This window comes from Barbus barbus, assembly GCF_936440315.1.
Source record: "Barbus barbus genome assembly, chromosome: 30".
NCBI classification, from domain to species: domain Eukaryota; kingdom Metazoa; phylum Chordata; class Actinopteri; order Cypriniformes; family Cyprinidae; genus Barbus; species Barbus barbus.
Genome location: NC_136758.1, coordinates 15,298,416 through 15,322,858, shown reverse-complemented (window position 1 = coordinate 15,322,858; position 24,443 = coordinate 15,298,416). Strand labels below are relative to the sequence as shown.

Sequence of the window (24,443 nt, the reverse complement as noted above, 5' to 3'; positions counted from 1 at the left end):
AATAGAAAAAATATATATAATTGTTATTATTGGACTAATGGATTAAATTAATACATGTCATTTATCAGGCTATGAAAAAATGAGCTATACTACAGTTTAAAAATTTGGGATTTTTTAATGGTCTCTTATGCTCGCCAAGGCTGCATTTATTTGATCAAAACAGTGAAACTGTGAAATTATTACAATTTAAAATAACTGTTTTCTCTATTAATGTCTTAACATGTAAAAGCTGAATTTTCAGCAGCCATTACTCCAGTCTTCAATGTCACATGATCCTTCAGAAACTCTTTGAGATTTCTTTGATAAATTGGAAGTTGAAAAGAACAGCTTTTATTCGAAATCTTTTGCACCATGATAATTGTCTTCACTGCTACTTTTGATCAATTTATTCAGCATTTCTGTCGAATCAAAGTACTTATATCTTTCCAAAAAATGCTGAATTTGCTGAATAGCTGTTTAGTCTAAATAAATGAATCACAAAGAACACACAACAGGGTAAGAAACTTCTGTGTAGGATCAAAGCTAACGTAACATGAACTGTATTATCTATGCTTTTTTACATTTTTTCTTATCCATAATGCAGCAGCTTGAAGGACTCTTTTCATGTCTCACAGCAAACGTTTACAATTCTGAATTAAAGCGTAGCACGTTGCAAAAAAAGATGTTCCAGAGATACAGACCGTAGACAAACCTCATTAAACTTCTGAATAGTTACTCTCTGAATTATTTACACAGAACTGAGAAATGAATATTTGTTCACATCGGTAACTGCATTTGTTCTTGTCTTTATTTCCTCAGATATAAGATCCCTGGCTTCTCCCGCTGCAGTGCATATATGGCCGCTCTGGCTCACTTTACTTTTGGTCTTGGTTGACCTCCGAAGGTGACCTCATCACATGGAGGTGGAACCCTGATTTGGCTTTCATAGAGATTTTGGCTGACTCGGACTGCCTGAACACAACAACCAAAGATTCATCCCGTCTACAGAAAAGGAACGTAGGTTTTAGATTGGTGTAAACGAAGAGGATGCCAGGGAGGGAATCTAAAGCTGGCTAACACGTTGACATGAGTATTACAGCGGAGTCCACTCCAGATCTTGTGAAAAAGCCCATTACTGTTGTCAGTGTTATAAAGAACAGAGAACAGGTGGATGGTTACAGCAGGAGGACCGCTTGAGAGACTTAATAGGGGAATCTTTCAAATCACAAAGACATAACGTGTATTTTCATCACTACATGCTTTTTGCTTTGTTAAACGTCTGCTACTGTCATCAAAGACCTCATTATGTCACAATACGTAATCCTGAACCACATGAAGGAAGCTTCAGAGAAGGAAAAAAAACAGGGACGGTATCAAAAATGAATGATCGTTTGAACAAAAAAAAAAAAAAAGTTTTCTTTTTTTATGTCTGAAAATGGAGATATGTCAAATACAGTCGCACTTTTTGTAGGTCCTTGTGCTCTGATGTTGTCGGTTTGACGTGAACATCAGGGCTTCACAAATGTGTGTTGTTTTAAAGGGTGTTTGGGAAATACAATCTCAATGTAAAGTTTGTTTTCGGACAGATGGGACGTTCATGTACTCGTCCTTTGTGCTTTAACTGATCGAGTTTAACAGATGTTGCCCGTTCTGGGCATTATGTGTTGCATTCTTACTCTATTAGGTGTGTTACCACACTCATCTGAATCGATATTAACAGCTCATCATGCAGCTGACACAACGAACACCGTCTCTCACTGAGAATCATTGAGTTGACCTTTCATTTCAGTGCGGCTCTGCTAAACAACAGCTGTAGGGAACTGTTTAACATCACGCTGTACCTGCTGCTAGTGTGGATCCGAATGCCCGACTGTGTCCGCTTGCAGTTGTTTTCTTTAGGTGCGTAAAGATAGCCGTTCGCGAAGGAACATGGAGTTGCTGTCTGTAATGAAATCAAGTGCCTTCAGAACCTTCTGTAAAATCATTCTACTGTGCTACTGTGTCATCTAGCATTTCCTTTCGGCACGGTTTATAGCATACATGCACACGCGAGATGAAAGGTGAAGATCAGAGAGCCACGATGAGAGACTGGTGCCATGTTGCAGTCTTGATTTCCACATACTGTTGATAGATGATGACTTATTTTTATTTCGACAGCATACATCCCACCTGCTCCACATCCGACTGATATAAGGAAAACAATGGTGGTGAGACTGGACTAAAAGCACCATTGATTCATCAGTAGGACATCTGGGAGCTATTATCACCAGGTGAAAAACAGCCGGGAGGGTCACTATGAAATCCTCCTTCGATCTGATGAGACTTCTGTGCCGCCGAGAAAAAAAAGAAGACATTTTTCCGACATCCGGAGGACTGAGAGGTATGAAAAAAAAACAACTAGATGGACCTTTACAGGACTGATGCTCTCACTGTACAAGATGATCAGCCTTGATCTGGATCCATCCGGTTGGATTCGTACAAATGATATTTTATTACTTTAATGAAAATGACTGCTTTTACAGAAACTGAACTACAAACTCTGAACTACCTGAGACCATCCATTACCTTAACCAGCTGGTTTTTGGACGTGTATTGTAAAATCACTTTTCTCATTCATAATGTTCATTTCCGAGGAAGAATTACGTTACTCTCACTGTTTTGTCAGCCCAAAAATGTTGTTTCAGGCAACAAATATATATCTATATATATTTTGTTTTCCACATTTATTCATTTCTAAAAATCCCTTTGCATTACTATATTATGGCATAATTTGAATCTTATATAAAATAATATCAAATATATGCAAATACACCTGTAGGAAGGTCTAAGGAAACGGTTTCACACTTATATGAATATTCAGACAAAGCACAATGTGAAATATTAATGACAAAATTCAGAATCACAATACTTTCAACACACAATAAGTTGTTTTTTCTCAATTTTATTAAAGTTACAATCAACAGGAATAAACTACCGAATACTTTACATAAATAAAAAAAGATATTTTACATCTCTGTTCAATAAAAGACTTTCATGGTAATGTGTGGGGGTTTGTTTTACTTCAGTATATGTTATGTTACTTCAATTTTTATTTATTTTTTATCCTCTGAAATGATTCTTGATTCAAAAAGTTCTCAAACAGAATCATTTTTAAGATGGATGGATGAATTTAATCTCATCTATTTTGTTAATTGTATCAAAATGATCAACAACATATTGTTTGATGCTATAATTTACCCATATAGTATGCAAATCTGCTCAAAATACATGACCTTTGAGTTGTTTTGGTTTTTATTTGACTCCAGCCAGATTCAAGCATTCAAGCAGCACTGCACATGTGTGTGTGTAGCTACATTTTGACATTGAATCAAATGAAAGCCTTGAATTTTTTAATAGAGAATGTGCAGTTACAGTTGCGCAAACCATCACTTAACAGAACATTTGCCATCTCAATTATGATAAAACCCATGTGTGGTTGTGCCTTGGGCTTCAAACCCACTTTAAGCCCTTAAAAGTGTCTGCTAAATGAAGTTGGAGATAGACTGCCACTAATCCTTATAAAGACCCTTCTTATTTTGTAGTTTGAGGGGTCTCACCACAGGAAGTCTGGTAGTTTCATCAAAAATAGATTACAGATTCACTTTTGGGCCTCATTTGATCTTCTGCTTGCACAAAACAAAAAAGTTAAGATGGTAAGAATGTAAAAATGACATTCGCTCTTGCTTTTCAGTTGAATAACAAGCTTATTTACTGATGCTGACAAATATTTCAGCAGGTTTTTATACTCGGCCCGCTTGCATCCAGATATATCATCCGTTTGTGAATTTATCAGAACATCTAAAAGGTCGGGTGGCCAAGTCAAAAAATAAAAGCGATTCTTTCTAGGACAAATATTTGCCTGACTGTTTTAAACTTTTTGCAACCTCTGACCCTTTGTTTAAAAAGAAACAGATCAACTTCTATCAAGCGTGGAGGACTTTTACACATAATGCTCTGGAGCTTATGATTTTAGGGATGGTTAAAGACCCTGCATTAGTTTATTTTATAATTTATCTGTAATTTATGGTCTGAAAGTCCCTACAAGCAGGTCCATTTGTCACCAGTGACAAGCACACACACTGTAACGTATAAAGCTAAAGGCAACTTTCCCTTCTGCCTTCCAGTGCTGTCATGTGAAATGAGATTATAGCTGAACAGGTTAGACACCGTTCTATATTTATCTCATTAAAATGATTGTATGAGGTGCTAGTTAATAGCTACCATACATCAAATACAAATTAGATTTTTTATTTTGGGGGTGGTCTGGGTGTTTTGAGGGGTATGATTTGTGTGTGCTTGTACGTGTGGGCAAAATATTTTCCCATAATCCATTATTTCACGGCGAAATGCTCCAAACAAAGCAAGTACCATCTGTTTCCGTGCCTGCTGTACATTCTCATCTCTATCCTTCCCTCTCCTTGCCCCACTTTCTCTCATGTGAAAATATTAACTTAACATACAAATGAGAAAGCGTTGCCAGGCCAGAGATGCAAACCAATGGAAAAGCATATTGTTTGAGCGGATTACTGAGAAGGACAGATTTTTGGAAATATCCTGAGCATGCTGAAAACATTGGACTCGCAGTGGTACTTCAGGAATGTGTTTGCCTGTAATGTGTTTCTTCTAACATTCCCATATCGTTTAGAGCAGACAGCTGTTCAAGTATTATCAATGAGCTTTTAATGACTTCCACATTTATAATCAGGCAGTGTAGCATTACTACACTGTCCTACAAATGCTGTTTTTGTTGGATACCTTTTGTGCGTTTGTTATTTAAACCGCAATACAGCTTTGATCATCGACCTCAGATGTTTACAATGATGACGAAACATTTTTCAAATAGCTCCAAAAAAGCAAATAGCTCATAATTCAAAAAGCTTCATATAATGGAACAACACATCAATAATAAAAAATACTGGATAGCTTCTAATCTATTTGAAAAAATGCATATAATCATAATAAATTATTTAATTTTATGAATAGCTTTAATTAAAACTATTTGAAAGACACATCATAATGAAGGATTAATCAGTTATTATTATTATGGCTTTTTTGAAGCCATTTGAAAACATGATAATTAATCCTTTTGTGTTAATCATTATTATTATTTAGTTTTTGTTTGTTTGTTTTTATTAAGCTATTTGAAAAACTGATTTTCAAATAGTTTCATAATCATCATGATTATTGATTAGTGTTGACAAGATTTATTGGTTTATATAGCTTTTATGAAGCTATTTAGGAAAAAAACACGTAGTAGTAAAATATAAATATTAACTATTATTAATACCTTAATAAAAATAATTGTATCCATTTTTACCATTGTTTTATTGATGACTTATGAACTGCTTTTATGAAGCTATTTGAGAAATATGATTATTAATGCTTTTATAGCATATATTAATATACTACTACTACTAATAACAATAATATGAAGCTGTTTAAAAAACTGATTAATATAATAATAATAATAGCTTTATAAGTTTTGTTGTTCACTCATTATACATAGCTTTCTCAAGCTACTCAAGAAACATGAATATTTATACTTTTGTGTTAGTGGATATTAATATTAATTAATAATAATAATATTAGTTTTAAAAATTGCTATTTTGGTTTGACTCTTGCTTCAGTTCCTGCAGTACAAAGTGTAGTGTTTGACAGCTCTCTAATCAAAAATTGAAGATTGTATTATATAATTCAATCCTCTGTGCCTGGTAGATTCTGCGGTTCAATTAGACGTAAATCCTGTGATGTGAGCGTTCGGTGAAGTCTGAAACACTGTAGCCCAAGATTCCATCCACCAGAGATTTCTCTGTGAAGTCTCTGCTTTACACTTCAACAGGCTAACGTCGTCTTCACACACACACACACACACACTACAAACCTGAGCCTCTGCCTTTGTTACACACTCTTGTGGGTTATTTCACACTTTGCAAGCTGGGTCTTCTCCAACACAACATGTCATTTTGCCTAAGCGCAAGTGACACAGAAGAGAATCAAACAAACATTTTATGAAGAGTTTGATAGAACACATATAATGTTCAAATACGATTTCCCCGGCTGATTCTTTAAATAATCTTACAAGCGATATTTGATTCCCTTGTACACTTTTTATATTGGAATACAAACAGCCTTACAGGCAGCTGGATGCCTTAGATCACCGAAGTTTCAAGTTCTTCTAGCAATAGAATGAGCTTTAGTTTGGCTTAAAGGTGGAGTGTGTCAGTTTTGCTGGGTTACAATACTTTCTCCTATCCCAGTAAAAACAATAATTAGTTGGTTGATTCCCTCGAAACATGTAAACAGTATAGCTGTGTGTCGCTGTTTGTTTTAGCAGTTTGGGGCCTGTTATAGCTTGGCGCCATTATGTTTCCTTTACACTTTTTCAGACTTGTTTCACGTTTCAAAGTGCTCATACTGGGTTTAACAATTGATCCTGGATATTCATAAACAGACATTTCACACTGTACATTCCTAAACCCTGGGTTAACATTCTTATTTTTATATTTGCGGTGTGTCAGTATCACTGATTGGAAGAATGCAGCATGAGACCTGTTTACATAATGGCTCTAGCACTGCGAATCTGAATATTAATGACTAATGTTTTTTCAGACTTAGGGTAAGAATTAAAAGGTGCCTTCTCCACTCAAAATGAACATGTTTTCCATCACTATTTGACATTTTTCCACTCAAACACTAAAATGACGCAGTGTTTCTTTGACTTAATAAAGCATAAGGCACGCGGGTGTCTGTAACATTCCCACACAATATCGTTTCACTGGCCGTTTGACACCACACATAGAATCATTGCTAACCCTACTCTGGTTTTATTCCCCGGTGCTAACCCTGCTTCTGAGTTACAAGTTTGAAACGTTCCTTTACCCGGGGTTAAATGTGCAGTGTGAAAAGCCCTTTGTATTTCCACTTCCTCCTGTAGGAATGAGTCAGGTAGCTGGAATAGCGTCTATTTTCAAAATGAGTCTGAAAATGTTCAGTAATATGCCTCATTTTGACAGTCCGAACATTAAAGGTGATGGAATCTGAAAGAGCTGTATGAGAAGAATGAAAGGTGCATCAATGAAGAGGAGTTGCTTTCTATGCCAAAATCAGGTGCTCCTGATGCTGCACCGAGTGTCTGAAGATTGTTCTGTATGTTAGCTGATGCAGGTCCATCTGTCAGACAGGTTGTAGCTGTCACTGTTGAGTAATGCATCCCGACTCTGTCAGAGATGCCTATCAGAGCAGATGCCATCACAGACACTCAATGGATGGTGGGAGTTTAGGCAGAAAATATGATGTGGTCAAAATGCAGCACAGTGAGTTTGACCACTTGTTATACATACAGTTGCTCCAAAATGATTTGGACACTTTAGCCATAATGAAAAATATATTAATGTCATTGCATTAGATTTATAATATAATATTATGCAATAATTTTTGTGTTTAATATTTTAAAAAGAGACAATACAAGCACACATTTCAAGCAAAACATTGAAAAATGTATGGTTGCCAGTGGCAACTTGCCACACAATAGTGGAACACGTTTATACATCCACTAACAGTAACTTTGATAAAAGTAGATATATGTAATAATATATGAACCCCCTTTATACAATTTACCAATAAGTAAATCATGTGGAATGGAATGTGATCTGGGGCTCGTTCTTCGTACGTCGCTAACTCAGTTAGCTGGATTTGATTGTTGACGATTTGGCATGATCTTGGATCGTTTGGTTCTTCGACGCTCATCCTGGACTTGCTGTCATAGCAACAGGTGCGCAAGCTTAAACCTGCTCGGGAGCAGGCTTATTTCATGTAAACAGGATTAGATCGCGGCTTTATAAGCGGAGGAGATAGGGAAGTCTGTCGCAGCCATGTCTTGCCCGTTTTTACGAGAGCAACCTGTTGCGGAAGGTGCGAGGATAATTCGCAGAGCTTTTAGAATTAATCGCGTTTTGCGACACAGACAGGATCCATTAGCACAGCGCGATAGTGTACTTTTTGAAAGATATCGTTTTTCACGTGAGGGTGTCATTTACATAATAAACTTGTTAGAACCTCATATTAAAAGTTCTAGCAGCTACTCGTCGGAGTCGGGCTTTAACCACAACACAAACTGTGTGCATCGCGTTGAGATTCTTTGCGAGTGGCACTTTCCTGTACACTATTGGGGATGCGGAGAACTTGGCCAAAAGTGCTGTCTGTCGTGCCATTCGTAAAGTTTACCTGGCGCTAAAGCAGTTTTTAGGTGTTTTTGTAGTCTTTCCAAGCCACTTAAGACCCCAAGTTGTAAAACAGAGCTATTTCGCAATTGCAGGTACATTCTACTTGTTAATGAAGATCGTATGAATATGACCACACTAGTAAATATAAATCGATTGTCCCCCAGGCTTCCCTAATGTGATTGGTGCCATAGACTGCACACACATTCATATCAAGGCCCCAAATGAAGGGGATTTTGTGAACCGAAAGGGGGTTCACAGTATAAATGTGCAGGTGAGTTAAGTATCACAATTCTTAATATTTTATATTGGTAATATATACAATGTATTCCATAAGTATGCAGTTGATTGACTACAATGTCTTAGATGGTGTGTGACTCTTGTGTCATATCACAAATGTGGAAGCCAAATGGCCAGGATCTGTGCATGACTCAAGAATTTTCAGAGAGTCACAGTTATGCACATTATTTGAACGTGGTAAGGATATTAATGTCATGCTCACTGTATTACACACACACTTATTGTGGGCCTAACAGAACTGCATTTTACCATTGTACAGGTGATTACGATGGGATCCTGGTTGGAGACAGGGGCTATGCCTGTAGGCAGTATTTTATGACTCCATTCCCTGACCCCAACCCTGGACCACAAACCAGTGACAATGCAGCTCTAGCCAGGACAAGGGCACCCATTGAAATGACCTTTGGGCAACTAAAGGGAAGATTTCAGTGTCTGAAAAGTCTGAGGGTTGCACCTGACAGGGCATGCGACATTGTCGCATGTGCTGTATTACACAACATTGCCACCATTAGAAAGGAGAGGACCCCTGTGGTGGAAGTGCAGCCTGATGATGACCTCCAGCCAGTGCACTTGGATCAACCTAGTGGCAGAGCTGCACGGGACAGGATTGTGGAACACCATTTTTGAGAATAATTTAATAAAAATTAAGACAAATAATAAAAAAAAGACAAGGCAAATATGGATTCAATGGTTTTTATTAGTTGTTCTTTGAGAAAAAACAAAACAAATTAGGGTCATCTTTTGCCTGCAAAGAGATATTGTTATGCAAGGTCAACAGTAGTGCTCTGAAATGTGACATGTTTTAGTACTTACTCTGAAGTTCCTTTTGCAGCAACTCTATTTCTAGAGCAATTTTCTTCTTCATTAGCTCTTGGAGCTCCATTTCTCCCCTCAGTTTTTGTTTTTTTAAATGCAAATATTCAACCTTTTGCTGTAGGCTACGTTTATAGAGGGAACGGATGTCACCCTGTGCCATTTGCAGAGAAAATAAATTAGACTCAACCCATACAAAAAAAAAAAAAACTGAAAGTAAAAAAAGTCTGCACAGTCTGCCTCTGTGCAGACTCCTGCAACTCATATTGCGGTCAAAAATATAAAGGACATTAGTTGATAAGTTTATAGGGTATATTATATAGTGCATTTGTATGTGTAGTTATGCACTTACAGGTACTTCCTCCAAAGGACACTCATCCGAGAGGGTCTCTTCACTGTCCTGTGCAATGAAAATAAATGGTATGACAAAGTGATACGGTGTCTCCACTATTGATATTGATTTCACTATTGAGAAAAAGAAAAAAAAAAAAAAAAGGACAAGTCCACTTACTGCACATGCTTCAGCCACCACTTGCATGGGAACAGGTAAAAGTGTGGGTGTGTTATGTAAAACTGCACAGAAATAAAGAAGAAAAAAAATTCATTACAATGAGGTACACAGGAAAAGAAACATAGAAACGTTTTAGTCCCCCCCCCCCATTTACTCAAAGTAGGTTTAACTGCCTTCCTTTCATGCCAATGCAATTCAACACTACTCAAGATTTACCAGTTGAAGGGTGTAGCTGACATTTGGATTACACCAAATGCAAGGTAGCTACCAATTATTTTACAGTAGCCTATACAAAGTGAATTAAAAACCTCTTTACCAGTAATGAAGGTGCTGCTGCTACTGCTTCCTGGCTGTGGGTCTAAGGAAGAGCTGCTCCCAGGGATGCCCTGAACATTGGGTCGGTTCACATTTAACTCAAGGGCCAGCTCTTCTGCCGGGGTGTGACGTGGGGGTGCAGGACCACCGCCTGTTTTTTTTTGCTCTGCCTTTTTCCTAGTTGCTGATATAAACAAGCACATCATTTCACAGTCGTTCAAAACAAAAACGACTAAGAACAACATATGTAGTTAATTATTACCATTTTGTAGAATATTCTTGTATTTCACCTTTACTTGTTCCCAATTTATAGTGGGTCCTGTGGAGGCTCTAATATGAAAGATTAAAGATGAAATTGTTTAATGTACACTGTCATAACTGATTGAAAACCTCTAACACAATCACTACTTACGCATTTAATTTGTCTGCAACTTTTTGCCAGCCCTCTCTCCTGGCTTTTGCAGCCTTTGAGGTGTTCCCTGTCGTTTTTATTAAATTTTGGAACTCCCCATAGCCCTCCATCAAGAGTTCTTGTTCTGCCGCAGAGAAAAAGTGGGCGCGCTCTTTGGCCATTGTGGGCAACCAATAACAGCGTTGCTGATCAGTGTTTCTACTATCGATACATATCCCCTTTTAAACCAGCGCATGAACGCGCAGTTATCTAAGATAACTCAATCCAGCGATACTAATCATCAACAACAGGTGTGTTCGAAGAACCCAATTAGCCGGATCATGATTAGCACGATGAAATCATCTCGGATGTCTCATTTGATCTCGGATGTTTTAAGCAACGTACGAAGAACGAGCCCCTGATGTGATTTTTTTAATCATAACAATACCAAACACTGATAACTACCTATAAATTATAATCTTATTATTGTTAATGTGTTAGTACTATTTTACTTTGTAATTGTTCTATATTTTGTGTTGCTCCTTTGGATATAGTATAACAAAATTGAATAAAAATAGAATTTAAAAAAACAATCACCATAATTTTTTGCAGAGTTGATTTGATATTTTTCTATGCAATGAAATTCATAGCCTATATTTAAGTATCCAAATACTTTTTGGGGCAGCTGTATGAGCCTGGGTTATCTAAAGATTTGCACAAGCGCTATCGTAATTAGCCAGGAGAAAGGTTCCACTGACTACAAGTAACTAGGGTCATACTTGTAAATTATTAATCTAGGCCAAACGTGAAGCTGTGTATTGTTGTCCAATATGCGGTTTTGTTGTGCTGAGTTGCGCCTTCGACCACAAAAACTGGCAACTCATATTCTTCTTCAGAAACTGGTGGTGAAAATAAGAGTTTGATTGGTTCTGAAAAAGAATAAATGATGTAGGATGTTTCTGTTCGTCTTGAGTAAACACTGTTGATTTACTCTTTATGGAGGCCTCTTTAATGATTCAATTACTGAGGAGGCACATACTGCATAAAGGTCTCTGGAGGGGGTTTTGTGAAAAGAAATTGCATGGTTAAAAATGTATAGCTGCATATTTTCACAACAGACATTCCTTGAGGCATTTGAAAACAACATCGTAAGATTTAGAAGTGGTGTAGCTTGAATTCAAATTTTTCCTTTTTCAACAGCCTGTGTTTACTATTACTAAATTGCATTTGTAAATCTGCCACGAAACGAAACGATTCTCCTGAGCTGGTTAGCCTATTTATTTTCAGTCTGCCTGATTGTGTTTTAAGGAGAGACCACGAAAAGCCTTGGATGTCACCAAGGAGATGATGACTTGGATAACAGGGAAGGAAAAATGACAGAGGTTCATTCATATTGATAATCAGCTGTCATAAAGGAGCCAGAGTGAATCATGGCGGCCGCTCTGCTCAGCTGCATTTGGTTAGTGGCTATATTTACGATAACGTCCTCCTGCGTGTAGACACACTCAGAAAGTCTCACTTTACTCGCTTAGACAGACAAATGAAGTCATACATAGGCTTGTAGATGAACGATGCTTTCCTTTATTCCACACCATGATAAGTAGATATTAATACCCTCGAGAATAAACAAACAATGGCGTGTTTATTGTTATACAGCCAAAAATGGGTTTGCTTCTGGTTTGTGACCGAACACGACCAGTTCTTAAATTTAGCACAGGGACACATAGTTTCTTCTACAAGTGTTTATGAACTAGCCTATCTGGTTCATAAATGTAGGCTATAGCTTTTGAATGAATCGTTTATTCCTCTTCACAAGCCTGTCGGAATAAATTCATTCGCGAATTGCTGATCCGGTTTGAATTCAAAGATGAGATGGCAACAGGCACAGTTACAGTCTACTGGAGGGGGAAATTATCCTTAAATAAATAGATGTACATTGATTTACATAGATTTACACTGCAGTCTCTCACACAAAATTGTGTCCAAATAGTCATTTGGAGTATTTGTTCTTTATGTACATCAAGATTCAGAAGAAAAGATTTGATGGCCCTTCCATTTCATTGTGACTTTAAGAACGCATAACTGGCATTGCACATAGTAAGAGCTGTGTATAGTCATTCTTCAAATCTATTGTGTTTATTAGAACATTTTCAGCATTCATGTTAGGAACAAAATAATGTGATATTATTTTTATTCATTTAAATACATGCAATACTATTAGACAAATATGACAAAAATTTTAAACAACTACTTAACTGCATATCTGTACTGCTAGCCAACAGAAAGCATCATCATGATCCAGAACATCTCTGAAATCCTGCTGTTGGAACATCATACTTAAGTGACAGAGAAGCTGTGGACACAGTACTCAATCAGAGAGGCCTGACCTTCACTGGGTTCTGTATTAGAGGACGATGCTCGGAAATGACCTGTCCCTTGAACAGTGATAGCATTGTGTTATTGCTTGCCCATGAACAACCTTACATCCATAAATCTGACACACATACTTACAGATTCCTATCATGTAGACTCTAATACTGTATACAGACATACTTAGCCTCCAAATGTGGGAAAGTGACAGTGACTGGGACAATCCTCTTACACGTCTGCACTTGGGTGCTTGGTTCGTTTCTGTGGTGCATTAACACGTCATGTCAGTTTGATCACAAGTAATTCAAGAACTGGGAGTAAGCTGTATGGGTCAAAAAGCAACACACACACATTCAACTCAATCATGCAGTCCTTGACCCTGCAGCAGTGAGAGGATGCATCTCCCAGATCAGCGCAGCGGCCCAGCAGATAAGAAATGATGAATGCAGATTGTTCTGTGGCTGACACTATCATCAGTCTATGGTGACTTAGTAGCAGCAGGAGTCTACACCCTGGGCACTGAGCGTCCGTGAGTGATGACCACTCCCACAGCATCCTCTGCTACATACCAGTGGCTGCCGTGTATGAAAACCAAATACCAATGCTCTATCAAATGCCTCCGGAAATGCTTCTTTATCTCTGTCTGCAACTGTATGACAAAGGGAGCCATCAGCTTGCCGCTTTTAATCTATTAGCATTCCTCGGGAAAAAAGCTCTTTCCTTTTTTTTTTTTTCTTGTAGAACTCATTTATTGATACAAAACGAACCTGTTGTGGACTCTCTTTTGTAGCACAGGATAACCCGTATAAAGATTTAAAAGAGCTAATGTTTAACAATGCTTATGATTTGCTTTATGTGGTTGGGGTTGAACCAGCAAGATATAATCCCTGAGACTAAAACGATCATGCAAAAATTCATTCATTCGTTATTTATTTATTTTAAATGATATACTGGACACTTTTTTCCATCTAATTGAGCTTTCAAGCCTAAAAAAGAACACAGAAGTGATAAAAGTGATCCATACAACAGAAGTCCAATTGCCATTCAAATCTTTTTTGTATTATTACTATTTTTATTGCAGTCTCTTGACAGTGTACAAGTAAAAGTTATAACATTTCAGTTAAATCAAATACTAATGCAAACAAAAGAGGTATTGTTAAGCAATTAACATGGGCCTACATTCTGTGCATTATAATTCAAAGGTTAGATTTAAGACTAACTTAGGGGGGGAAGTGGTGTGTGGCCAGGTATGGTGAAGTATGGCTCTGCATTTAACCCATCCAAGCGTACACACAGAAGTGAACATACACCCGGAGCAGTGGGCAGCCAATGCTGCGGCACCCTGGGAGCAGTTGGGGGTTCGGTGCCTTGCTCAAGGGTCTCACCTCAGTCGTGGTATTGAGGGTGGAGAGAGTGTTGGTGAATCACTCCCCCACCTACAATCTCTGCCGGACCCGAGACTCAAACCCACAACCTTCGGGTTACAAGTCCAACTCTCTATCCATTAGGCCACGACTGCCCTTTAAAGGGATAGTTCACCCAAAAATTATTTTTTTGTCATTAATTACCCTCATGTCATTCTGTAATGAGTCCACTGAAGGCGAGCGTAGTGAGAACCCAAGTGCAGTTTATTTATAAGGTGAATTCCAGAATCCAAACATAAACCAAACAGACGAAGACTTGACTTGAAACAGGCTTAACATGAACAGGCTTGACATGAAACAGACTTGGCATGGCATGAACAGACTAGACTCACCGACAGCGGGTTACAACATCAATACACGACAAAGGAACAAAAGCAATGACATGGCTACTTATAGTAAACAGTGAGGGTCACATGACATGAAACAACCAATGAGAACATGACACAAGGAACAAGGGAACCAGTAGCAAAGGGACATGAGGGCAAGGGAAGCAAAACACAAACGGGAACCATACCAGAACTTCAAAATAAAAGACATGAAAACAAGAACATGAAACAAAACCCAAAACAGACCTTACATTTCCCCCCCCTCTAAGGGCGGCTCTAGACGCCTAAACAAGACCAAAAACACATCCCAAAAAGTCCATGAGGGTGGTGGAGCAGAGGCAGAATGGGGGGAAGGATGGAGGGCCAGGCCCGTGAAGGGGAACAGGACCTGGAGCGTGGAGCAAAGGCTGGCCTAGAGAATGGGGCAATGGCAGAGCAGGGGGCCATGGTGGAGCAGGAAGAACAGGGGGCCATGGCAGAGCAGTGGCCTCAGTGGCCGTGACAGGACAGGCCATGAGTTCAGGAACAGCCTCCGTAGCTGTGACAGGACCGACCATGAGTTCAGGAATGGCCTCCGTGGCTGTGACAGGACAGGACAGACCATGAGTTCAGGAACAGACCATGAGTTCATGAGTGGGCGTCACCACCTCTGGAGTTTCTGCAGCTCTCACCGACATCAGTGGTAAGTCCATCACGCTAGCTATCAGTTTTCTCTGTCTTGGCCCAAGCTCCGTATCCACAGGAGCTTGGGTATTATAGCCCCCCCCAAAAAAAATCCCTTGGGGAAATCTTGGTGACAGCTGTGACTTGTCAAGGCTCAGGCGCGGCAGCCATCTTGGCCGGGGAATCAGGCGTGGCAGCCATCTTGCGATGAGGCTCAGGCGTGGCGGCCATCTAGGCCGCGGACTCATGCGTAGCGGACTCAGGCGTGGCGGCCATCTTGGCCGGGGACTCAGGTGTGGCAGGCATGACGTGAGCAGACTCTGAAATGGTGGCCATGTTATGATGAGACTCTGGAAGATCAGCTGAGACATGATGAGACTCTAGAACGGCGGCCATTTTCCGAAGAGATTCTTGAGTAGTGGCCATCTTGCAACGGAGCTCTTGCAACAGTCTTTCATGATTCGTTTCTGGTAGAAAGTTAGTGACCTAATTCTTAAATGTACTGAAAGTAGTTTTTTGTTTTCAATGCCCATTTAGATGTGTGGCTAAAGAATTACATATAATTCTCATAATATATCGCCTAAATAATGAGTAAATTGACAATATACAACCTTATTTTATCATCATAAAAAACAAAAATTTCAGTGTTGCATTTCAGTGTTAATTCAAACATTTCATCATTGATAATATAAATTCAAGAACCACAATCAGATTCATGCATGAACCATTCGGACTGACTTTGAATCAACTCTAGTCTCAGAAGAATGAATCATTCTCGAGGTAAATGTAATGCTGGACTGTCTTGTTTCCTGTTTTACAGTGTTTGTACTCTCACTGGTTTAAGATTTCACACTTTCCTTTTGTAACCCCTGGGTTCACGTTCTCGTTTGCATATTTGAGACCAGTAACACAGATTGAACGATTACAAATCGCCACAGGCATTCATCATGTTTCACTAACTGTTTGTCGATTTAGGAAATGTCACCACGTAAATCCGCTCTGGCTTTTTTAGGTTCTGCTACTCTACAAAGCGCATGAATATTTAATGAGGTAAGAATGGCTTAGTATATGATTGGTTGTCTGCTTCTAGCACTGCATCGTTCCACACTGTTCACTCTTGGCACTGCAGTTCAGAGCACAGTGGGGTTTCATAACCCGGGGTTTAATTAGTTACACTAATTGTGTGTAGAAATGATCACATCCAGCATCTTAGCAGGTGGCTATTCTTTCTGTTACGTGTCAGTTTGTGTAATTTTACTCATACTCTGTGGATGTGATTGTGTCCCTCTGGTCCAGCTGCTCTAATGGGGTATGAACACATTAATCATTTGGGATATTTTTCATTAGAATCTGGAAAATATTTTTTGAATAGATTATGGAAAGATGCTCAAATCAATGTCTGATATTTAATATGATTTTTTTTTTATGCCGTCTTCTGTGTCTTAGATTTGCTATTATATTCTTCTGTTTAAACTTTATTAGTTAACTGAAAATATCTACCTTCCCTTTTCTGAACAGAACACATTAGGCTGAATATGCATCAAGTTGTATGTAGTTGCATGTCCTGTCCATGATCAAAGACATGGCTGGGGTTGTAAATGAACCCAAAAAATGACCATCACTTTAGGTAAATATGTAAGATTTTTTATTAGTTAATTAGAGTTAATTTTGCATATATTCAGCTTAACACTTTGACTCTCTTCTTTGATACCCTGAGATTTCAGAATTTGGTGAATTGTAAATTCTGTAAGACATGCAATTTTTTATAGGACAAGGGTTGGGTTTTGGAAACATATTTGGAGAAATTTAGTTTTACATCACTTGATTGTGTGGATTATTGTGATGTTTTTATTAGCTGTTTAAACTTCCGTTCTGATGTCCTATTTATTGCAGAGGATCCATTGGTCCAAATCTGTTTTGATGAAGAAACTAATTATCTTACATGTTGGATTGCCTTCAGCATATTTTCATGTTTGGCCAAGCTGAAATTAAACAGTTTGCGTTTATGGAGAACCTTTAACATCCATGGAACTTCTCCATTGCATTAAAGGTTCTTCTTATTAAAATGCTCTTCATACTAAGAAAAAAGGGTTCTTTTAAGAGTTTCTATCACTGTGAAAACCTTTAGAATCTTTATTTGAAAGAGTGTTTGATGCACGTTGAGGCATCTTTAGATAGGTTGAGTTGTTCCTGCATTACTGCATCACATGGAGTGGTACAGATTTTATTGTTTTACTGGAATAACAGCTTCAATCACACAAATACACACTAACCCACATCCCACTTTCCCCTTCACAACTCATCCGGCATTCTCTCAGATTCTTCAGCATGCCATTTACAACTCCTGTATTGTCCTCAAAACATCTGAACCATAGAAAAAGGGAGAAAAGGGATCGAAATCGTGCAAAGAAAACATATTTACTGGAGTTTTATTGTTTCCTAAAGACCTCTATTTATATCTGTCACACATTTTACTTCAGTTATTATTTCTCAAAGTAGGTTTCTCTTTGAAAGTCAATTTCAAGTCTTGGCTACAAAAAAGCTATTTAACATTTCCACCTGTATTTCCCAGAAAATGTTCCAGTTTATTGAACATGTTGAGATAAGCTGTCACAACCGAACCTGTTATAGGTTTTTTTTGCAAATGTAAAATTATGAAACAAAACATAGAAACAATAGAATAATATTTTTAAACAACAAATAAAACCACTTAAATATTTGTGAAATTGCACTTAAAACCTTATACAGACAGTGTGACAACTAACCCTACTTATGTACATTCATATATTTCATAGAATGCCATCTTCTTGCTTCCTGTATAGCTCCTTTAGTTGCGACACAGGTTTCATTGTGCCAGCATGATACAGAGTTTGCATCCGGATGAGCTGGCAAGCTATCTCCCAGATAGTCCGTGTGTTCATATGGCATCTCCTTTCTCGTAGATCAGAGGCATGGACAGCCATTTCATAATGATGGAGAGCTTGGACTTTACTGTCTCACACGAGCAAATTGCTTTCTGATAAGAATGGAGAAGTCGTTTACTCACAGTAGAGTGGGGGCTTCACCATTCACATACTCGAAATGAGAAATGATTGTGTGTGGAGGAGAATGCAAAATCCCTCCATAGACCATGATGGAAGAGACTAACAAGATGATACCATCCACTAAACGGCATTGATTATGTGTGGTCATGTGGGTAGGTGCATACTGTCCTCCACAGCCATTATTGTATAATTTCTCCTTTGCCGTCAAAGCATCTCAGTCAAAACTAAATTAATATGAGTGGTGCTTTATTGCTTCATACAAAATACCTTGAATTCAGCTCCAGCTGCTCTGGCATTTGGATTATTTAGGGTCAGATAAGTAAACTTAAAAAAAAGTCAAAAATTCCCATCCTGAGCTTAACAGCTGTCGAAAGCTTCAAAGTGTTCCAAGCTACTTTTATGGCTCAAACATTTTTAAGAGAATTTTAAAAGGTGCTTTAATAGAGACATTTTGCCCCATTTTATAATCAAATGCAATTTGAACCAAGTGAAATTCTGTCACGATGTGTTCTATAATGACTGAGTGAATTTATACCGGCTATATACACTTATCCAGAAAAGAAACAAAACACATGAGGATTTTGTTCATTTAGAGGCAATACAATATTCTGAGAAAGCCAACACTAATTCGTAATTACAATATCAGAATCCTCAGGGTAAAACTGAAGGTATTTTTGGTCTTTGCTTTTGAATTTTTTTTTCCCAAGAGATCGTTTGGAATACTTCAAATTCTGAAACATGTTGGAATGTCTGTCTCAGAATCTCCAGACTGCCATTTTTACCCTCTCAGGGAGTATGACTGAAGCATTAGAACATATAGTTTTCTTGCTGAGGTGAAATATTGAAATTTCTGGGACATGCATAATGGCCCGAAATGAAACATTTGTCAAAATAATATATGTAAAGCATAAAAAAGAGACTGAACCGTGACTTTCATATCCCGGAAAAGCTACAGAAGTCTCTTTCAAATTACACATAGAACTGTGTTGAAACATTGCAGGCTTCTGAGTGGACACCATGTTTGCAGTCAGACGCTCCAAGTGTTTTCACTCAGTCTCCACTGTTACTTATGAGCACATTATTTCTCCCTCAGTGGGATATAATGTGGAATGATGTGTTGTCCTTGTCATCTCTCATTTGATAAATGCTCTATCATCAGCTAATGGAAGATTTCTCAGCGCTTCAATACACCATAAAACTTCTCGGAAGCTCTTACAACTGTATAACCTTGAGTGGGATTAAAACATCCAAACATTCACCCTTCAGTATTATATATGCAATGATGGATCAGCTTCACTTCAGCTAATTGCTAGCACAATTGCTTCTAGTTATATTAATGCCTCATCAGTTTGACTGGGCCTTGATTAGTAAAACCTGATGGAAAGCCTTTAAAATTAATTTTCTTATAAATTCTTAAACATCTACATTGGAAAATGAAGTGTGCTAAAAAGTCCAATCATGATTGTTTCATCAGCAATTATGAAACTCTAAAAACTGAACATGATAATCCTGTTTATAAGGATGTGAACCCATGACCTTCTGAGGGTGCTTATGGTAAACATTTTCCCCACTTTGTCATGTATATATTTGTCTTTCATAAAACTAATAAACGTGTGAAATCACAATGTTCGACAATGTGGTAAAAAGCTTTATTTAAAAAATCCTTTTAAAATATTTGAGGCAATTTGTATCATACAAATTAACATTAATGCAGAATGTCACGTGTTGTACTTCCAAAGGGGGGGGGGGGGGGGGGTGCATAAATTCATGTTTATTTATAAATATAATTTGTGTATTATAGTTTCTGGAAGGATGCATGAGGAGGTAAAACGCATTGAGTATATTGATTTCTATATATAGATTGCCACCTAGTGGAGGTGTTTGGATGTTATGGATAGAAAAGAACACTTAACTAGTCTTTTTCATTTCGTTAATTTATTGGAAAATACATTTACAAAGAGACCATGAGTGAATAAACCATTTTAACTACATAGCACTTTATGAAGACTTAAGCAAATACTGATGGCATGAAACATCATTGGCACAATGTAGCTAAATATAAACATGAGAAACAATTTTGTTTATCAATAAAAACCACAAGAACAAGTGGTTTGGTCCTTTGAATTGGAATGAAGCACATGGATTCTGTTGTTTGTTTGGACGTTAAGTTTTTGAGTCAGATTGAGGACTGTAGGACTGGGGCCTGTGGGTGCATCCAAAATCACCAACTGCTTTAGTTGAGGCAGATGCTGAAGTTGAAGAAACCGTGATTCTGGAACATTATGGTGTCTGAAAGAGAGAAGTTGTTTAGAATGAAGGTAACCGAGGTCAGACACACCTACAAACAGTATGTTTACTCATTCTGACATAATATATTTATAATTCATGACAAATAACTTACCTCACTTTCAGGATTTGCATCTTTGGGAACATCTGGGGAATTTCTGTGATTACATCACAGATGTCGTGACAACACAAGTCCAAATGGAGGTGAAGGAGATCTGGCACCTGCTCTCCCATGATCCTGACAGATTCCAAATCTGCCTTCACTCTCATGAGAGACAACCGCTGCACAGTCCTGGGAATCGATTCAGCGTAGACTTTGAGTGGGTATCCTACTAGAAAAATACAAAAAAAAGGACAAAAATTAGGGATTCATTGCCTTAGGCTGATGATACACAGGGCAACTTTTTTCCTAATAAAGCAATATTGCTTGGACACTTTCCCATTGAGAATGGGTAACAAATGTCTATCTGGATATTTTAGATGGGTCGTGGTCCCTGTCTCTCACCTGGTTGCCCACTGAAGGCAACATTGCTCAAAAAGTTGCCCAGTGTATCATCAGCGTTATCTTCCTTAACATGCTTGTCTTAAGCATCCAAACGTTCTGAAACAGAAACTAGGGACGCCAACAGAATAAAATCAATGGTAACACTTAACAATATTGTTAAGTGTGTTTCTTAACATTTGTTAGTTAACAACATTAGCTAACATGAAATAATAGTGTTAAAAAAAACATTGTTAATCTTTAGTTAATTTTAACATTGACTAATGTATTAAATTCAAAAGTTGCATCTGTTAATGTTATAAAATACTGAAGATAATACTGTAACAAATTTATTGCTCATTGTTAGTTAATATTAATGCATTAATGACCTTATTGTAAAGTGCTACTCAAACAATGAAATAAAATTATTTAGTACAATAATAAAACATTATATGACTGCTATTTTTTGAATAATAATAATTATTATTATTTAAATCATTATTCTGTGGGTCTCAAGTATGGAATAGGTTTTGTTGGTATTATAATCATTACATTAATTTATCTTATGGCATATTTACGGATGTTCCCCAGTTGAAGACCCTTTTTAAACGTTTCCAAGGCTACAATGAAGCATAACAAGTGTTGTGCGTTTTTTAATACTTACAGTAAATGTTGTGCGTTTTTTAATACTTACAGGAAATGTTGAGCTCTGAAAGTACATTGAGCCCTTCCAGCCATTTTGTGAGGCCGCAGAAGTTTGGATCTTCAAGACATTGTTTGTAATGCACTGTCAGTTTGGTCAGGGAGGACAGACCGTTAAAGGCAGCAGAAGAGAGGCAGGGGTCTTCATAGTTCAGCAGCTCCAGGCTGCTCAGGCCAAACTCTGCATCCGGAGTCACTCCTGTGTGAAAGGCAAGGTGGGATGGGTGATTGACTCTACAAAGTGAAAATCCTTTCTTCACCTTATTTTTTCCCCCTCAAAGTATACATACCTGGATGTGATTTAGTTGGACAAAAATAATCATCAGGCAGAATCCCATACTTTGGCCCCAATCTCAAGGAAAGGTGTTTTAAGTTGGGCAGACGCCCCAACATGCCACGAAGAGCAGTTTTATGGATAGGATTTTTATCTTCATGGTACTTCAGTGTGGTAAGATTGACAAGTTGCGAAATTGCAGCACTTATCTCCGATATCGAGGAGCTCTTGACCTCACACAAGCAGAGATGAGTCAGTTGTCTCAACGATAAAAGTGAGCTGGTCAGACTGCGACAGCAACACTGACGGATGACCAGCCTCTGGAGGTGTTTTAAAGCCCCCAGTGTCACCAGAGCTGTGCCATCACTGCACTGAACCAGAGTCACCGAGTCGATCCACGGCAGCCAAGACACTGTTTGTTTCAAGACTTTAGCTGTTGCTTTTTGAACAACAACAGATTTGATTTTCCTTTGACAAAGAGTTTTCCAGAAATGTGGGTCGTAGAGCTTTTGGAGGACGATAACGCTGTCTTTCCATAAGGACCAGTGGTCGATCAGTCTCTTAAAGTACGTGCAGCTTAAACGAACATTTAATTTGTCGCGATCAGAGAGAAATCCAAACACGTGGATCCAAATTTCTTCCGGTAACGTTAGTTGAATTTTGGACATCGTCTCCTTTGGCAAACAACGAAATGTTAACTGCACACGTATTTCCTAACATAACTTCATTCTTACACACAACTTGCTTCGTACTCTCTCCAAATTCATATTTTCGACACATGTGCGAAATACAAACTGTAGCGACACGTGCGCGAGTCGTCGTCGTTGTTCTTCTTCTTCTTCTTTTAGTTTAATGGCGGATCGCAAACAAGCCTTTATAGGTGCATTCCGCCACCTACTGTACAGGAGTGTGTAACATCAGAGTTTTATATACTTTAGTAAAAAAACAACAACAACTATATATTATTTATTTATTTTCTTTTTTTCCCTTGCTCCTTTCTTTTCCCCCTCTTCTTTCCCTTTCCCCTATCTTCCCCTTTTCCTCCCTTCCTTCTCCCTCTTTATTTCCTTTCCTTTTGAATTATAACCTATCTATATTTTCTGATCTAATCCTGTATTTCTTAGAAAAAGAAATAAAGCCTTACAGCAATCCCTCATTTTCTCATTCCTTCCTAAAATCCCTTCCAAATTCCATCCACGTTTTATTCCATATATCTTGTCACGTAAAATTATCCTCTCTGCCCTATATTTATTACACCACAAAATGACATGCTCAACATTTTCTGGTACGTTACAACCGTCACATTTATCAGAAACGGATTTTGTCATTAAATACAAAGTTGACTTTAATCCTGTGTGTCCAAGTCTTAATCTTGCAAGAATCACTTCCTCTTTTCTGCACTTCCCTTTAAATGTTTCCACCGTGATTGATTTTTGGATGTCATAATAGTGTCTCCCTTTATTATCTGTGTCCCACTTCTTCTGCCATAAATCCCTCACTGCCTTTTTGATTAATGATTTGGCTTCACCTTTTCCAAGTGGAATTTTCATAATTTCATTCTCATTTAATTTCAGCGCTCTCTTTGCAATCTCATCTGCCTTCTCATTACCCTCTACACCAACATGAGCAGGAACCCAACAAAACTGTACATCAGTTCCAGCTCTTTGTATTCTTAACATTATTGTAAATATTTCCAACAATAAATCATCTCTAGATGTTTCTTTGGAGTTCAAGCTACTAAGAGCGGCAGCAGAGTCTGAACAAACTACAACTCTCTCAGGCCTTACCTCTTCTATCCATTGTAATCCTATTATGGCAACAATTTCAGCTGTGAATACAGATACTCCATCAGTAATTCTTTTACTTATTTCAACATTAAACTCAGGTATATATACTCCTGCTCCTACATGCTCACCTCCTGAGTTTTTAGATCCGTCAGTAAATATTGTCATGTAATTATAATAATTCATTTTCACATAATTATTAACCAAATATCCAATATTATCCTCATTCGTTTCAGCCCATACTCTCTTCTATTCTATAAAATTAAAGTTTACCTTGGGCACAGGGAGTATCCATGGAGGAACATTACCCCATACAGTGTTTGGTCCATATCCTACCCGGTTTAGTCTTGCGCGAGTCATTCTTTTGAATCGGATCTTTTCAAGGAATCAATTGAACCGGTTCACAAAACCTTTCCGAAAGATTCATTCGCATTGAAAATCTTAAGTGAAGTGAAGTGACATACTGACAAGTATGGTGACCCATACTCGGAATTCGTGCTCTGCATTTAACCCATCCAACGT

The 24,443-nt window shown here is 38.0% G+C and overlaps 2 protein-coding genes across 3 annotated transcripts in view; one reads left to right on the top strand and one right to left on the bottom strand.

The window, feature by feature from the left end:
- The window catches only part of mdga2a (MAM domain containing glycosylphosphatidylinositol anchor 2a), a 143,378-nt gene extending 140,361 nt beyond the window's left edge, over positions 1 to 3,017 (top strand). For both annotated transcript variants that reach the window (XM_079386072.1, XM_079386073.1), the window contains one exon: positions 799 to 3,017. In XM_079386072.1, the coding sequence (XP_079242198.1) occupies positions 799 to 887 (89 nt within the window). In that variant the 3' untranslated portion in view covers positions 888 to 3,017. The remainder of the gene's footprint in view (positions 1 to 798) is intronic.
- A 17,006-nt stretch (positions 3,018 to 20,023) lies between these two features.
- On the bottom strand, positions 20,024 to 22,988 carry LOC306850014 (uncharacterized protein). Its single transcript, XM_079385423.1, has 4 exons — positions 22,154 to 22,988; positions 21,856 to 22,062; positions 20,796 to 21,012; positions 20,024 to 20,683 (listed from the first exon to the last, which is right to left on the bottom strand). The coding sequence occupies exons 1-4, from the start codon at positions 22,803 to 22,805 to the stop codon at positions 20,479 to 20,481; spliced, it is 1,281 nt and encodes a 426-aa protein (XP_079241549.1). The 5' UTR covers positions 22,806 to 22,988; the 3' UTR covers positions 20,024 to 20,478.
- Between the last annotated feature and the right edge of the window lie 1,455 nt (positions 22,989 to 24,443).

Bases quoted from the DNA above. Each gene is read 5' to 3' on its own strand.
- LOC306850014 (XM_079385423.1), bottom strand. From the start codon at position 22,805: ATGTCCAAAATTCAACTAACGTTACCGGAAGAAATTTGGATCCACGTG. The intron at 21,013-21,855 runs GTAAGTATTAAA...GTATTTTTCTAG, and splicing joins TTCAGAGCTCAACATTTCCT to TAGGATACCCACTCAAAGTC. The intron at 20,684-20,795 runs GTAAGTTATTTG...TCTCTCTTTCAG, and splicing joins ATGCAAATCCTGAAAGTGAG to ACACCATAATGTTCCAGAAT.